General features: G+C 43.3%; 1 protein-coding gene and 1 long non-coding RNA gene across 2 annotated transcripts; both read right to left on the bottom strand.

Moving 5' to 3' along the window:
• Positions 1–2561: 2561 nt before the first annotated feature.
• Positions 2562–6942, bottom strand: LOC4334205 (QWRF motif-containing protein 2). The gene is made up of 6 exons (XM_015773286.3): positions 5451–6942; positions 4589–4708; positions 3943–4059; positions 3756–3845; positions 3074–3181; positions 2562–2979 (listed from the first exon to the last, which is right to left on the bottom strand). Exons 1-6 carry the CDS (start codon positions 6792–6794, stop codon positions 2911–2913), a joined length of 1848 nt encoding a protein of 615 aa, XP_015628772.1. The 5' UTR covers positions 6795–6942; the 3' UTR covers positions 2562–2910.
• Positions 6943–11602: 4660 nt separating this feature from the next.
• Positions 11603–12726, bottom strand: LOC136355808 (uncharacterized). Its single transcript, XR_010740267.1, has 2 exons — positions 12593–12726; positions 11603–12375 (listed from the first exon to the last, which is right to left on the bottom strand). It is a non-coding gene; the product is annotated as an uncharacterized lncRNA (long non-coding RNA).
• Between the last annotated feature and the right edge of the window lie 2689 nt (positions 12727–15415).

Genomic DNA, 15415 nt, shown 5'->3' with positions numbered 1-15415 from the left:
TTAGAGGACCAAGGCTCAGACCCCAGTTGAGTTTTGCCTGTGGAGTGGAGCTGAAGCCCCGCTGGATCGCCTTTTTTCGCTGCTGTCGTTTTGTTTTGGTGTGAGGACTAAGTGCCTCTTCTGTAAGTATTTTACGCTTTGTTTACGTTTGGAACTGTTTATTACTTGTCGTTTTGTGTACCCTGGCTGGTTCTGGACAGGGATTTAATACACAAAATAGTCTGGAAATTTGGGCTAAATTTCTGGGCGTGACTCACCCGCCGCCTGCCTACCGCAGCTGACGCACCATTGCTCCACTACCATCAATCCTCTATCAGCGCGTACCGGCCAGCCTTCGCACCGTACCGGCCTCTGCTGTTGGCTACACCTCCTTGCAATGTCCACCGCCTTCGGCCTCCTCGTCGTGCCCGCCGTTCAACCGATGGCGTTCCCAGCCGGCACCCCGCTTCTTCCATCCCTGTCGTCGTCTCCTCCTTCCGCCAAAGTTACCGCATGGGTGTGGCCGCCGTCGCCGTCGTGTCGTCACACCCCTCCTGCCAATCTCTCGCCTCAGATGTCTGCACCGTCACCTCCACAGCCACGTCCCGCTGTCTCACCGGCCTCCACCATCGCCCTGCCGTCTCGCCGCCGCCGTCGACTAGGGGGGCCGCCCTCCCGCGCAGGTTAGGCTAGATCTAAACAAGGGGGGCCGGATCTGATGAGGGGCGCCAGACCTGGCGTCGCGGCGCCGTCGCCGCCAGCACGTTTTGTGATTAATAAAAAAAAAGTTTTGTATTAATGAAATTTATTTTGCCATTAATACAAGCAAAATATTGATATTTTATTGTGCAAAAATATCAATATAAACCAAATATCAATATTCCTTATTGGCATAGCATTTCCATGTAGGGGTATTAAAAATCTATCTGCTTGCGCATTATTGTCCTTAATGCCGTACTGTCTCTGTAATAATACTAACCGTACTGGGACAGTGAGCCTAATGGGATCTTGTACCACAGATACAGTGGGCCGAAAGTATAAAGGCCGGCCCATGAGTGATGGCCCATTTGGTGCGATCCAATGTAAAGTCCCCGCGTTGCCTTTGTTTGAGTCCGAAGTGAAGTTACGGAGCAGCCTAAACCTAAGGGACTACCTATATATTTGTCGACAAATTTTTCCCTAAAAATTTGACAGATGTAATTATAGTACAATCGTAGTGTAATTACACTGTAACTTATATGTAATTACACTGTAACTTGCATGTAACTACAGTGTAACTTATATGTAAGTTTCACATAATTTTGAATCGTTGGATCTATTACAAGATTTGTTTTGGTGAGGAAGAAAACAAATCATAGCACACACATATGTGAAAGAATTTGTTCCCACGACCTCCATTTTACCGAAATAACATGTAACGGAGAGATTTTTGAAAGTTACATACAAGTTACACTATAGTTACAGTGTAATTACATGCAAATTACAGTGTAATTACACTACGATTGTACTGTAATTACATCTGTCAAATTTTGGGGGGAAAATTTGTCGACAAATATATAGCAAAATCGAAACCTAAACCTAGAGCATGTTTGGTAAGCTCCAACTTCTAAATTTAGCTCTAGAGTTGAGTCTAGAGTGGAGTTGTGGAGCTGTCTAAACCCAGCTCCAGCTCTCTAGTTTATTTTGTGAGAGCGCTCGACTTAGGTCCACTCCTATTTTAGATGTAGTTGAAACTGTTTGGCTAGGCTGTAGTTGAAACTGTGCCAAACAGACCCCAGTTACAACTATCTAATTCATTTTGTGAGAGATCTCCACCCAGGTTCGCTCCATTTTAGATGGAGCTGAAATTATTTGGCTGAGCTATAACTCCAGGAGAGATGGGAGCTAAAGTTGGAGCTGTGCCAAATATCCGCGACAGCTTGGAGTGGAACAACCAGGCCGATCTGAAGGCGACCCGGCCGGTGGCGTTGTATCATCTCCGATTCTCTGACGGCGCCGGCCGCCTTGCTAGGCTTAACATCTCAACATGGCTCACCAAAATTCATCTCGAACATGGTTTGCACGCGAAGCACACGCAGTCTGTCTAGAATCTTCGAGAACCCCTTTCGAGTGGAGGAGACAAGCACACGGCAAAGAAGACGACGCAGCAATGTAGCAAGATCGAGAGGAAGCAACTAACTAACCCATCCCTGGTCGGGCTGTGTGTGTCCGGGTGCCACAGCCCAGTGTGTCGGCTGCGGCTTTGGCCGTGCTTTCTCCATCAAATTGACGCCGTCTCTGGCCGGCACAGGCTTCACGTCGGCGTCCACTGCCGTGCCGAGGGCTCCCCGGCGTAACCGTTCGTACGCACTCAACGGCTTGGGAGATGAGATGTCAGCAGCTGGGCAAGGAGGCAAGGCAGGGAACAGCTCACTGCTGTAATGGCTGTGGCATGCATCCCGTTCCCCGTGAGTAGAGTGTTACTGCTCCATTTATGCTGCTGCTCTCAAACGGTGTTCACCATGTCATATTCCACGGGAACAAGAAATGAATGATGGCTGCCAAGAGTGAAACCAGCTAGGTTTAGATCCTAACATTTGGCATAGAAGAATAGAGGATATACTGCATTGCATTGACATGGTTGATGGCGCCGACGGCGGAAGGTCATCCAACGAACAAAAAAAGAACCCTTAAATTAGTTAGACCTAATGCTCACCTAAAATTACAGCTATATACAAGTTGCATTTAATCTGTTCTACATAGGCTTGGCATAGCTCAACTCAGCAATAAGAACCTACCGAACCAAAAAAAGGGCCAAAAGAGCGCTAGAACTTGTATCGGCAGACTACGATAGCTTCTTCAGAAGAGTCTGATCGCTCGGTGTCCAGCAAGCCAACCAGATTTTGCAACTGCACCTACACTCTTCGGTTAGTGAGTCAAGAGTTGTCTGCTCTACGAACGCACACGCCTCCTGTGAGTTGTCGTCTGTACTCTTTGCCCTTGTAGGCTACAGTATTTGACCTGTTTGATCATAGTCGTGATGGGCAAATTAGAATAATCGTTCTAACAGTTGTGTACATAATGGGAATAAAACCGAGAAGGTTGTATCACTTACGTGCATTGATGCAAGTGTGGACAGCAATTCTCTGGATTGGTCCATTAAAGTGCGCTCTTGTGTAGCGATTTTTGCGAGGTCAGAAACCAAAATACTTGTCCCAGATAGCTGCACAGTGACAGATTACTCAGCTAAACGGAAGAAAGCTGCAGCCTTCAGAATATATATATTTCCACAAGCCTAAAAGTTGCTATATGTAATTTTGTTCTTATTAAATCCTCTTAAGAATCCATGCATGGCACAATCGTTTGGACAGTTTGTGGCAATGCATGAAGCTCTGAAATGAATTGAATTTGTAACATTCCAATTTGACCCAACTACAAAAGTAAGACAAAACGACCTGCGTTTATCCTAGCCTTCTATTCATAAATCAGAAGCTCAACAAGGTTGTTGAAGCCATCTGATCTAGTATGGTTGACTAGGATCAGCCTAATCGACATAAATTCTTGATGATATTGCCCAATCCAACCATTCAACAGATCAGATGACTTCGAAATTTTCTTATATATCCATGGAAAGAACTACATGTACATCTTTTGTCATGACAAAAAATCAAAGGTGTCTATAGGGTGCTAAATATGTTATCGAGATAATGTTATCATTAACATAAGGAAATGTAATCGGTAGATAAGTAACTCACTATGCATAAAAATGAATAAAAGAAATATAAAACAAATAGTACCTTAGCGAGCAAAGTACATATTGAACTTCCTATTGTCTGCATGATGTCAACTGCAGAGCCAACAGCGTTTTTGACATCTTGGATATCAGCCTGCAAGTGAGAAAGTACAAAGAAGGATCAGAGATTTTATCGGCAAGTAGAAATACATGAAAGTAAATTAGCTATTAGTTGACAAGTTATTGCCAACCTTTGCTCCATCAGTAACAGGAAGGCAAAGAATGGTGGCCGTTAGAGCTTCCACAATCCCAGATAAAGAATTTGCATGATCCCTCTCTAAAAAAGACCACTCCTCCAGAAAGTCCATCTGTATAAATCAAATTCTATCAGAATTTCTGTCACAAGATAGTGTTGAGAACTGAAATTCAAAGCTATTACAGAAAGCTAATAGTTCTACCAGGTCAAGCTATGACCTAGAATGATACTGTAGATTGTCTCTGTCCCACTGCAGAGGCCACATGCTGATCCTTTTCCTTTTCAACTTTACAGTTATGCACATGAAAGGGCCATGTGCAATGTATTGAACAAAGGCCATTATGTGAAAAGAAAAGGCCCGCGTGGAGCAGTTATGCAAACAAAGGAAATCTGTATTCAGATAATCCTGAATAGAACTAGCTCGTCCTAGAGTAATTTCAGAGTCTTCTATTTCCTGTTGGTAAAAAATTCTCTTGCTAACAATGTCTGCCAACCAAATGAGCAGGATATTTCAAGGTAATGGGAGGAATTAACAGGAATCATAATAAGTATTAAAGTTAACCAAGAAAATATTGGCTATGTGAAGCTGTAACAAAAACAGTAAACCCAAGCTTGCAGAAGAAACAAGATACAGTTCTTACTTGTCCCTTTAGAACTGTCATGAGTTTCCAATTGTTCCGGAATAGTTGTAGCTGAAACCTTTTAAGAGCAACAGATTTACGCATTCCTAAGGTAGTAATCCATGCATCACTTAAGTATTTCTGAAAAAAGAAAGAACGAAATGTTAGCAGAAAACGAATAAATAAGGCAGAAAACATAACATTGCCTTAAATAATCTGGCCGGTATGGACCTTTCTTTTTTTATCTAGGTGTAGTGATGATTAAAGATGGCCACTTGGCTCCTTCGATTAACCACTTATAGATGATAGACAGACTGTCTGACTCAAATGCAAAATTCAAGCTCCAATTTTTAAATATTCAAATACATCTTGAACTAAAGCCTTAAAAGAACTTAAAAGCCTTGTGTCCGTTCTTTATTTTCCATGCTATGGCAACAATTGTTCACTTGAAAACAAAACTGATAAAATACCAGACATATGATTGACAGTTATACGTTTCTTGGTGTATCTATGGTCAAGAAGTTATTAAATTTACTCAAATATGATGATGTACACACTATAAGCATGAGCAAACAACCTTGTGTACTAGTACAAGCCATGGTATGAAACCCATCTCCTTGGATTCAATGAATTGTATTTTACACAAGTTATCAGTGAAACTACTAGATTGGCAGGAATGAGGTAAAGTCTAAAATCCACAAGCATATGTGCTAATTTTCAAATGTGCATCAACATGCATAGAGATAAATCTCTAGATACATATATTACGGATTTTGCTTGCACAGGAACAGACCGCCTCACAAATTGCAATGGAAAAGCTGATAGCATGTTGAGTATTCACATCAATTTGTCAAATAGCAGAGTGAACATGTGATAAACTCACCTCTGCAGTCATCTTCTGCGCGGCAAGTGCAGCATCAGCCTGTGCATTTACACACCGCCACTGCAAATGTCGATTGCATAAAATCCTCAATAGGTGCTCACAGTCAACCTTACTACACCCAAGCCACCTCCTTTTCACTTGACTATCCAACCCATAACCAGATGAACTTCTTCCATGCTGATCTCCATATGATGCACTCACCCCCACAGAGCCCCTTGGTTGGGATGGGCTTGACATCCTCCGTGATCCTACAAGCTTACTTGGTGAAGGCTGCCTAATTGGCCTATTCAGTGGAGACGAAACAAAGCCATTCAGCAACGATTTCTTGACTGGTGCTGTCCTGGGAGATGATGCAAACCCAGAGCTATGTGTCATGAATGGTGTGCTTGGATCTGCAAGGCGATTCGGCCTGCTGGCCGCAGCATCCTGCAAGAACCGCGCAGGCACACTCATCCCCTTTGGGGACGAGCGTGCTCTGCCCATGCCTGCATCCTGAGACCCAGAATTGCTCCCTGATGACACACTCTCTGTGTCCGATGACATCAAGTAGTCACCGCTATCAAACGAGGCGCGCCGCACCCCCTCCTCGAACACCATTGACTGCCGCAGTGAGCGCACAGCAGCCAGCACAGCAGCACCCCTCTTGTCCAGAGAACAGTCCAAGCTCTTGGTAAGCGGATTCCCCTCGAACCCATGGGCAGCCCTCGCCGACATTGGCCACCTCTGCTGGCTATGACCACCTTCAAACACCTTCCCCCTCTCCGGCACTGTGCCCATACTGGGCCGCCTCCTCTCGGGCGTGGTGGACGCCGCCGCCACCGGCCGCCGCACCGGCGAAGGGGAGGTGGCCGGCTTCGCCTTGCTGGTCTCCAGGAAGTAGGCGCGGCCCTGAAAAGCAACAGAGAGGCTCCTCGTGGTGGTGGTGGTAGCGCCATTGGGCCCCAAGGCGTCACCACCAGCAGCAGCCGCATTGCTCGTGGGGCGCGGGCGGTCGACGGAGGAGGACCGCCTCGGGAGCGGCGACGCGAAGCGGCGGGAGGGCGTGGAGGCCGAGGTGGAGGTGGAGTTGGAGGTCGCCGACGAGTTGGTGGTGGTGGTGGAGGAGGAGGAGGTGGAGGTGGATTTGGAGGAGGGGGCGAGGAGGTAGCGGGAGGGGACGGCCTTACCCTTGGGCTTCCCGCCGCCGCCGCCGCCGCCCCTGGCGGCGTCGGCATTGGCGTTGGCGTTGGAGTTGGCGGATTTGGACGGGGAGAGCGCGGAGGAGGCGCGGCGGCGGTGCGGGGACGGCGACGGGTTCACCCTGGGCGCGGCCGCCGCGGCCGCCGCTGCGCCGGCGGCGACCATGGCGGCAGATCTCGAGGAAATCTCCGCGCGCGTTGGCGTGGGGATTTGGGGTTTCGAGATGGGAAGCGAGCGGCCGAGGCGGACAAAGTGGAGGAGGAGGAGCGGAGCGGCCGACTCGGTTCGGAGTGCGAGTGAAGTGGAGTGAAACGGGGAGAAGGCGAGGGGGAGGGGGGAGGTGGTGAGTGGTGGTGGGGGAAGGGTAAAAACGGAAAAGGCCGGGACGGAATAAAGCGTGTGGGTTGTGGGGCATGGCCCCGCATGGAGGAGGAAGTAACGGCGGCAAGCGCGCGCGGTGATGGGGAGCCATGGCCACCGGCGACGCCGTCAACTCGTTCCGTTCCGTTTCCAGCTAGCTGGTCTCCAACGGAAAATTTTCCATGCTTAACTGGAAATGAAGAAAACGGGGTTGTACTCCGTATCTTTTCTTTATATAAAGCTAATACCCACTAAATATCTATAAAACTCAATATATAAATATAGTATTTATTAGCACTTCTAAAACTAATATGCAAACATATAGTAATTATATCTATAATTTATTTTATTCTAAAATTAAAAATACACATGCTAAATCATCCTTCTCAAATCATATTCACAATATTTTAATCCAAATTATTTAATCATTTCTACAATATCTAACATATATCCCGCAGCAAAGCGTGGAGCATCATCTAGTATTCCCAATAAGGCAACAAGCCTATTTCATTTTCAGTTATGACAGTTCTTTTTCCTACAGTACAAACAAAAAAGCTCGCATAAACACAACGCACTTATCACTTCAAACACATACGAGTACATCCTACTCTTATAAGCAACTCCAGTTTTAGTCATGTTTGGAGAGAAAATAATAATATTTGTTTATGATATCAAAAGAGCATCATTAGATTGCTGTAAAATATATTCTCGTTATTTATTTATTTGATATGGTAAATATCAATACTCTCATCCACAGATTTGGTCACATATATAATAGTTTGATTTAGGGCAAAACTAGCCTCATTCTTACAAATAAAAAACACTTTTTTTATTAAATTATGGTATTTATAGACTCTTATTGTGTGATCATCTCGTTGTTTGCTTATCGGGCTTAGCCAAATTCTAAATTATAGATATTGGTTAGTTTTTTATTAACTTTTAAACCATGAATTAATGGAGATATAAAAGTTTTACCATTCATGCATATACTTCTTATTCAATTTTTTAAAAAAATAAAAAAAGTTATGCTTAAAAAATATTCAACAATAAATTAAGTCACGATAAAATTAATGATAGTTACATATTTTTAAAAAAATAAAACGAATGGTCAAACGTATAAAAAAAAAAGTTAACGACGCCGTATATTAAAAAGCGAAGATACTACTATATTTTTTTTATTTTTGGAAAAAGAAGGTACAGAGGATGGCTTTCAGTTTGCCTACTTGACGATAATACATAGTATAACCTGCGGAGAACGACGTAGGGAAACGGCCTGACACCATCATTTCCATTTCCCCAACGCGATGAAGAGAAAACGCACGGCCGGCCTCCGTTCGAGGCTGAAAAAACAAGTGCTTGCAGAGGGAAATGTGCTCCTGCTGCTTAGTTTATGCTCTACGTGATTGGCCTCACTATCCTCGTCCCATGCACTAACCTAGCTAGAAAATTCAGATTTAAAATTTTTAAATATTTGGATAGATACTCTACTAGAGTTTTTTTTGTTTCCAAAGGCATGAATAGGTACATGTATATAAAATAATTAAACAACGATTTGGACTGTTTTCACGCACAAAGATATCGCCAATGATATATTCCACATGGATGAATTGATATGGGCGCATATATATATATATATATATAATCAGAACAAACCAAAATACCAGCAAAATTCAAAGCATGGTGGATGTCTGAAATTGAAAACCAGGCGTATGTGGAGTATCTCTCTCTCTCATGGCATGTGACAATGCGAGAATGTGACCACTCTGCTGTGAATGGCGATAAGAGAAGGAAAGCGTGCAGGAACAGTGGTTTCACCTGTGAATCAGCTGAAACAGATGTTAACGTGACAACTGACGTACGGCCGGATGCAGGTGTCCGGCATGCATGCACGCAGACGCAGCCACTGTTCCGGGTAATAGTCTAACAAGAGTAAACTGAAGATATGCCTGCTACTATGTACTCCGTAGGAGTAGGATTTGTACAGTTGTACTGTAGAGTGTAGACACATAAAGTAGAAGCTGTACTACTCCGTCCAAAAAAACAAACCCTGGTTTCCATGCCCAACATTTGACCGTCCATTTTATTTTAAAAAATTATAAAAAAAAATAAAATGACAAGTCACGCATAAAATATTAATCATGTTTTATCATCTAACAATAATGAAAATATGAATTATAAAAAAATTTCATATAAGACAGACAGTTAAAGTTGGACATAAAATCTTAGGTTTTGTCTTTTTTTTAGACGGGGAGTATGTGTGTGCAGTTCTTAATCCTTAGTTAACTGGTCTCGAGGTGAGGCTGATTAACTAGTGTGTTAACGATGTGTGGTTAGTCTGTTTTATTGTGTTTAAGAATGTCACGCCGAGTCAACTCGGTCAGACTTTGTCCCGTCCATGTGCGTGTACAATACTACAGCTGCACTGCTCGCGATGTTGGCTTCTTTTATTATGTGCTTTGCTTGTCCTTTCTTTGTATGGTTACAGCTTAGTATTCCTTCCATCTCTGCAGCCTTACTGTACATTGTTACTCATAGCAGCAGTACAGTATACTATTGTAGTATTGGTGTAGTACATGATACTGATACTATTAAAAAGTGTGTGAAAATATGCAATTTGTAGATCTTGTTCAGGCATCATCATCAGGTGAGGCAGAGGCAGAGCACTATAATTATCAGTAGTACTACTAATTAACCTGTGCGAACGACATGCGTATGCCGTATAAGCAAATTGCACATAGTAAATTTGGACCGAATCTAATCTAACCACCCAAGTTCTAAAAGTGATCTGGATAAGACTAGCGTAGTACTTCCTTCGTCCCAAAATAAGTGTAGTTATGGTTTTCCGCGCCTAATTTTAACCGTTCGTCTTATTTAAAATTTTTTTTAAAAAAAATTCAAAACATAAGTCACGAGTAAAGTATTATTCATGTTTTATCATCTCATAGAACAAAAATACTAATTATAAAAAAATTTCAAATAAAACGGACGATTAAAGTTGAACGCGAAAACTTATAGCTGCACTTATTTTGACACGGAGGTAGTATTAAAGTGAAAACAGGGCAAAGCATAACTGAACATGTGTTGGAAACAAACTGATTTCACATCAAGCAGGTTTCACTTTCACCATCACCAATCGTATTTGACTGCGACAAAGTACGCACTAGATCCTAAACAGAACCAGGTACTCCCTCCATCCAGAAGCGATTCCTGTACCTCCCATGCAAATTTAGCACTCACGTGAAAAGGCGAAAATGCCCTCCGTGACAACATCCATTTGCTATTGCTACTGTCATTTCTCTGCATAAGCATCTGACGCACGCATGAACATGGCAAGAACCCAAAGAAAAAGAAATGCAGTGCATGAACACAATGAACACAAGAACAACGCAGCTCGTGCATCAGGCAACCGCATCAGATCTTCTTCCGGGGATGATAAGCAGTTAGGCATACAAGCCCCCGCCGCCGACGAAGCAGCATCCATTTGTTGCCTCCGCCTCCGACGACGCCACGTCTCCTCGTGGCCTCCGCGTCTCCGCCGCCGCCGACGAAGCCGCGTCTCCCCGTCGCCTCCGCCGCCGCCACATCGATGCAATCGATTTGGGAACGGGAGAGAAACGTGAGAGAAAAAGAGAGAAATGCGAGACTGCGAGAGACGGGCAGGCGATAAGATTCTTGTGGGGTGAATGTGAACGAGAGAAAAAGAATTCGCTATCCACTTGGGCCCATAATGATACGATATACTTGAAGTTTTCTTGATTTCTGTAGAGGAATTGCTTTTTTTTGGACAAATCCTCCCCTCCAGAAATCGTCTCTTTCTGGGACCGAGGGAGTAGGAGTAAGTAATTAATTATCTCCCAGGAAAATGATCAATCCAATGAGACATCAACCATAAAGGACATGTAAGTCACGAATTAAACATGATACCCTGTGCACGTGGATGCATGGCTCGACAATTAATACCTGGACGATCGAACAGCAACCACCACCAAACGTGAGCATGAGATATTGAGATCGCAGCAGACGACGTACGTCTCTGTTGCGTATACTAGTAACTAGTACTTGTAATCAACTAACCGAGCACGCAGAAATCTGAAATCTCCATTCAGTCACGCAACAATTTTTCTTTTCGACAAAAGAAGGGCCGACACCCATGAGCCGTGAACTCGTGATCTGTGTGTACATGTGTACGACGTTTCGCTCGCGTTGGCCGATCCATCGATCGATCGATCTTTCTTTCTGTCCTCCTTTCGCGCACGCGACGTTCGTACGTTCTTCTCTATTGCTTTTCCGTTAATCGGGCTGCTCTTTCGTAGTAACTATTACCGTCTTAAAATATGATAATGTACTTCCTCAGTTTCAAACTTCGTTTTAAGTTGTTTTGATTTTTTTTCTAATTAATTTTTTTTAAGAACGATTAAATTTATAGAAAAATTTGACAATATTTTTGACATAAAACATAAATATTATCAAATATATTAAATGTTAGTTTAAATGAAATTAATTTCGTGTTGTAAATGTTACTAAATTTTTACATAAACTTAATCAAATTTAGAAAAAAATGACTTTAAAAAAAGAGTCAAATAGAATTATAATATGAAACAGAGGGAAAAATATCAAATGAAATATATGATATTATGAATATGTACGTATACCGTCAAAGAGACGTGGACCGGGCACCCCCAGCCGTTTGATCAACCGCGAACCCGCTGGCCGCTACGTTCTGCCGGTGTCCGCGCCGTCGGCCACTGCGCTGATCCCGATATTGACCGCACGCCGCCACGACAAATCTGCTCGGATCATGCAACTACACATCCGCCGCGAGCTAGGCAGGACAAAGATTGGAGGCCCATCGCGCTGCATTCTCCGCAGTAGGGGTGGGAAAAAAGGCCGAACCGAAAAACCGAACCAAAATAACCGAGACCGAAACCGAACTAACCGAGACTGAAAAATTCGGTCACAAATTCGGTCAGCAGTTTCAGCTAACCAAATTTAGTTCGGTCAATTCGGTTTTTTGGCTCGGTTAACCGAATTGACAAAAAACCGAAATATTGCATTGGCCCATTAGGCCCAATACCTCCACAGACCACAGCAAAAGAAAAACCTTATCCACCCACCACCACAAGCATCCTCTCCATCCATACCCTATCCCCATCCCCATCCCCCGTGCAGGTGCTGCAGAGACGACGCCGGTGGAGCTCCCGCAGCCCGACGGCGACGGTGGAGCTACCGCAGGCCGCCCTGTGCACCGCCGCCGCCCTATGCGCCGCCGCCGCCGCCATGTGCGCCGCCTCCGCCGCCTCCGCCCAGCACCGGCGCCCTCCGCCTCTGCCTCCAGCGCCGGCGTCGGCACCTCCTTGGCGTCGCCTCCGTCTGCACTCTTCAGTGGCTATGAAAAAAATTCGGTCAGACTGAGACCGAAACCGAGACCGAATTTATCAGTTATGAGATTTTTGTGATGAAATTCGGTCCTGAGTTTTCAAAAACCGAACTAACCAAAAAACTAAAAACCGAGACCGAATTTTTCAGCCTGACCGAATGCCCATCCTTAAGCCGAAGCACTTAAGCGACGCGTACACGGATTTCTAAGTTTCAGTTTTGGCTACCTGCAGCAGACATGCGTGCCTGGGCATGGTGGCATGGAGGATGGATGGAATTTTGACGTGCTCTGCGGAATCAATGGCTTGATGTGTCAGCGCCCGTGACACAGCACTGGAGTACGCGGCAGAGCTTGCTGAGCTTATTTGTGCTTGATTGATCGGCCAATGGCTTGGGCATTAACCTTTTTTTTCAGAGATCAGAAGGAAGGGAGTAACCATCAGTCTGTTCCAAGCTTCCAACTCACTGCACAACGCAGATATTCCATCCAGTACTTCTCCCTTAGCTTTCGCCGCTGAGCATGATCACTGGCTACACCAGATCGCTGCACGCATTGTGTTTGGTGCTAGTAAAGTTGTTAACAGCTTGCAAAGTTGCGAACTTCAAATTTTGCCGACAAGTGGTTGGAGGAACGCTTTTCAACTACCTAGAACTGACTAAACCTCGTGAAAATGACAGGCATTTAGATCCATTTTCAGTGGTTGAGCAATCTCGGAATCTCCTGTCCTGTGCTAGTAGATAGTAGCTGCATGCAGATCGACTGATCGAGCGTCAAACGGAGCTGTCAAAGCGTCAAGTGATGTCCTGAGCCACGCACCCTGAATCTTCAGTTCTTAACTTTTCTTTTGTTAATCTTGCTTAAGGAGGAAGCCCCCGAACAGCCGACACACTAGTACTACAACACTTTGGAAGATCAGATCAGATCAGATCACTGTTTTGTGCGTGCAATAATTGCTCTGATCAACCTTATTCCCGTTTAGTTTTGTGGCCGAAGAAATGCATCAATCTAACGGCTTTAGATGCTATATATATCGCGGTTAGGCTGGCCATGTACTTTAGTTTGCGAACGAAAATGCTCGTCACTGTTGCATGCGCAGTGCACTTTCAGAGTGGAAACCAGAAGGGATCCACAAATGTTTTTGTTACTACGTTGATGAGACGTCAGTTTCAGTCCATGGCTTATTTACTTGGCTATTAACCACTAGATAAGTGTATATCATTCCATGATCTTTCGAAGAAAAAAGTGTGTAATATCATTATATGGGTGTAGTTAGAGTGAAGAAACATTTTTGAACCATGTACATTTCAAATGAAAAAGGAATCTAAACGAGGAGTAGTATATATATCCTACATTGCTATCACTAAATTGGGAGTGAATATGTGTCAAGTTGGCATTTTGGGAGAGAACTTATAAGATTTTGCTATTTAGCTAAGGGGCATGTAGCCTAGTGGTTTTGTAGTGGTCTTAATAGAGCGAATTTCAGATTAGGTAAAAAATTAAGGTCACTTGTTGGTTCCTCTACTTGGCATGTGTGAACCGACATATGATGGGCAGGACCTCGTATATGGGGCATTGGGGCTAGGCCTCAAAGCATGGGTTAAGACTCGAACCATAGGGGCTAGCTTTTGTCTTTCGTGGCCTTTCTTAGCCGAGCTCTGGTTGAGCTCTTCTTAGTGAAATACCATGAGTGTGGTCATTCCCCTACTGGTCATTTTTTTTTTAAGATTTTGCTATTTGGACTCAATCATGAAGTTGGGCTGCACGCCTGTACCTCCGAACTTGACAAAGGGTGAACTACATTAGTGTCCCAATCAACACTTAACTGATATGGCCCAGCTTATTTAGTGACAGACAACCACGGAGCAATCTAGCTAGTTTTAGGCCTGGGCTCATGGGGAGATCAATCATCCACACCAAACCGGCCCAGATCAATCATCACGGAGATGTATTATCCTCGCCTGCTAAGATAGTGGAACAAAAGACAACAATTACTTCACAAATCATATTGCTCTATAAGATCTTCCCTGCTAATTACTAACAGAGAATATCATCTTTCTATCTTCTTTTTCTCCTCCATGTCATTCAGGATCCTATATGTTAAAGTCTCTACCATATACTCCCTCCGTTTCACAATGTAAGGCTTTTTAGCATTGCACATATACATATATATACTAATGAATCTAAACACATATATATGTCTAGATTCATTAACATTTAAATGAATGTGGGCAATGCTAGAAAGTTTTATATTGTGAAACGGAGGAAGTAGATGACAACAACTCATTATACGCATATTAATTATCTTGTTACCCACGGACAAACTTTAATATTTGAGACTTATTAATTTAGAGTTGATTTTAGATTTTTTTTTAAAAAAAACATTGTAGTATATTTTATACTTGTTGCTCTGAGTATAAAAGTTTTAGCTATAAATTTTTTTGGCTGTTTTGTTTTTTTATAGCTTAATAGCATCACTCAGATTATCCACAGGAAATGTTGGATGCGATGTTATGCCGTATGCTACATTCATCCCGCATGAAGTGATTTTTTTTTCCATTTACATGTGCTAGAAATATGTAGCATTTATAAGGGTAGAGATAAAAAAAATAATCTAAAAGCACTCGCATGACGTTGTATCTGTAAGTGTCTAGAGGTTGTGATATTTACCAAAAAGATTTCTACAAGACAATTTACACCGCACATAACATATTTGACCTACACATGAGGTAGATCTAATTATTTGAGTAGAGAAATATATAGGATTATAGAAATATAATCTCAACTACTCTTACTAAAGTAAGATAACCAGTTCAAGGCTACGAGAGATACTTGGTTTCTACTAGTAGCAAATTAGACCTAGAACCATATAAGAGTTATCCCTTTCATCTAATAGTATCATTCCTAATTATTTAATTTCACTCATAAGTTTCTCCAATTATCACTCCTTCCATGTGGCGTATGTGTCAAAGTGTTGGAAGCGTTTCTTTCTCGATGAAAACATGATAGTAAAACTTTGATAAAGTTTGAAAAATACAACTATAAAGGTACA

Source organism: Oryza sativa, chromosome 3 (genome assembly GCF_034140825.1).
Source record: "Oryza sativa Japonica Group chromosome 3, ASM3414082v1".
In the NCBI taxonomy this organism is placed as follows: domain Eukaryota; kingdom Viridiplantae; phylum Streptophyta; class Magnoliopsida; order Poales; family Poaceae; genus Oryza; species Oryza sativa.
This window is presented reverse-complemented; position numbering and strand designations above follow the sequence as displayed.

What these genes read in the sequence shown, in the direction of transcription:
- LOC4334205 (XM_015773286.3), bottom strand. Translation starts at nt 6,794, where the DNA reads ATGGTCGCCGCCGGCGCAGCGGCGGCCGCGGCGGCCGCGCCCAGGGTG. An exon ending in CGCAGAAGATGACTGCAGAG is followed by an intron (nt 4,709 to 5,450) that starts GTGAGTTTATCA and finishes TTCTTTTTTCAG; the next exon opens with AAATACTTAAGTGATGCATG. An exon ending in TGACAGTTCTAAAGGGACAA is followed by an intron (nt 4,060 to 4,588) that starts GTAAGAACTGTA and finishes TGATTTATACAG; the next exon opens with ATGGACTTTCTGGAGGAGTG.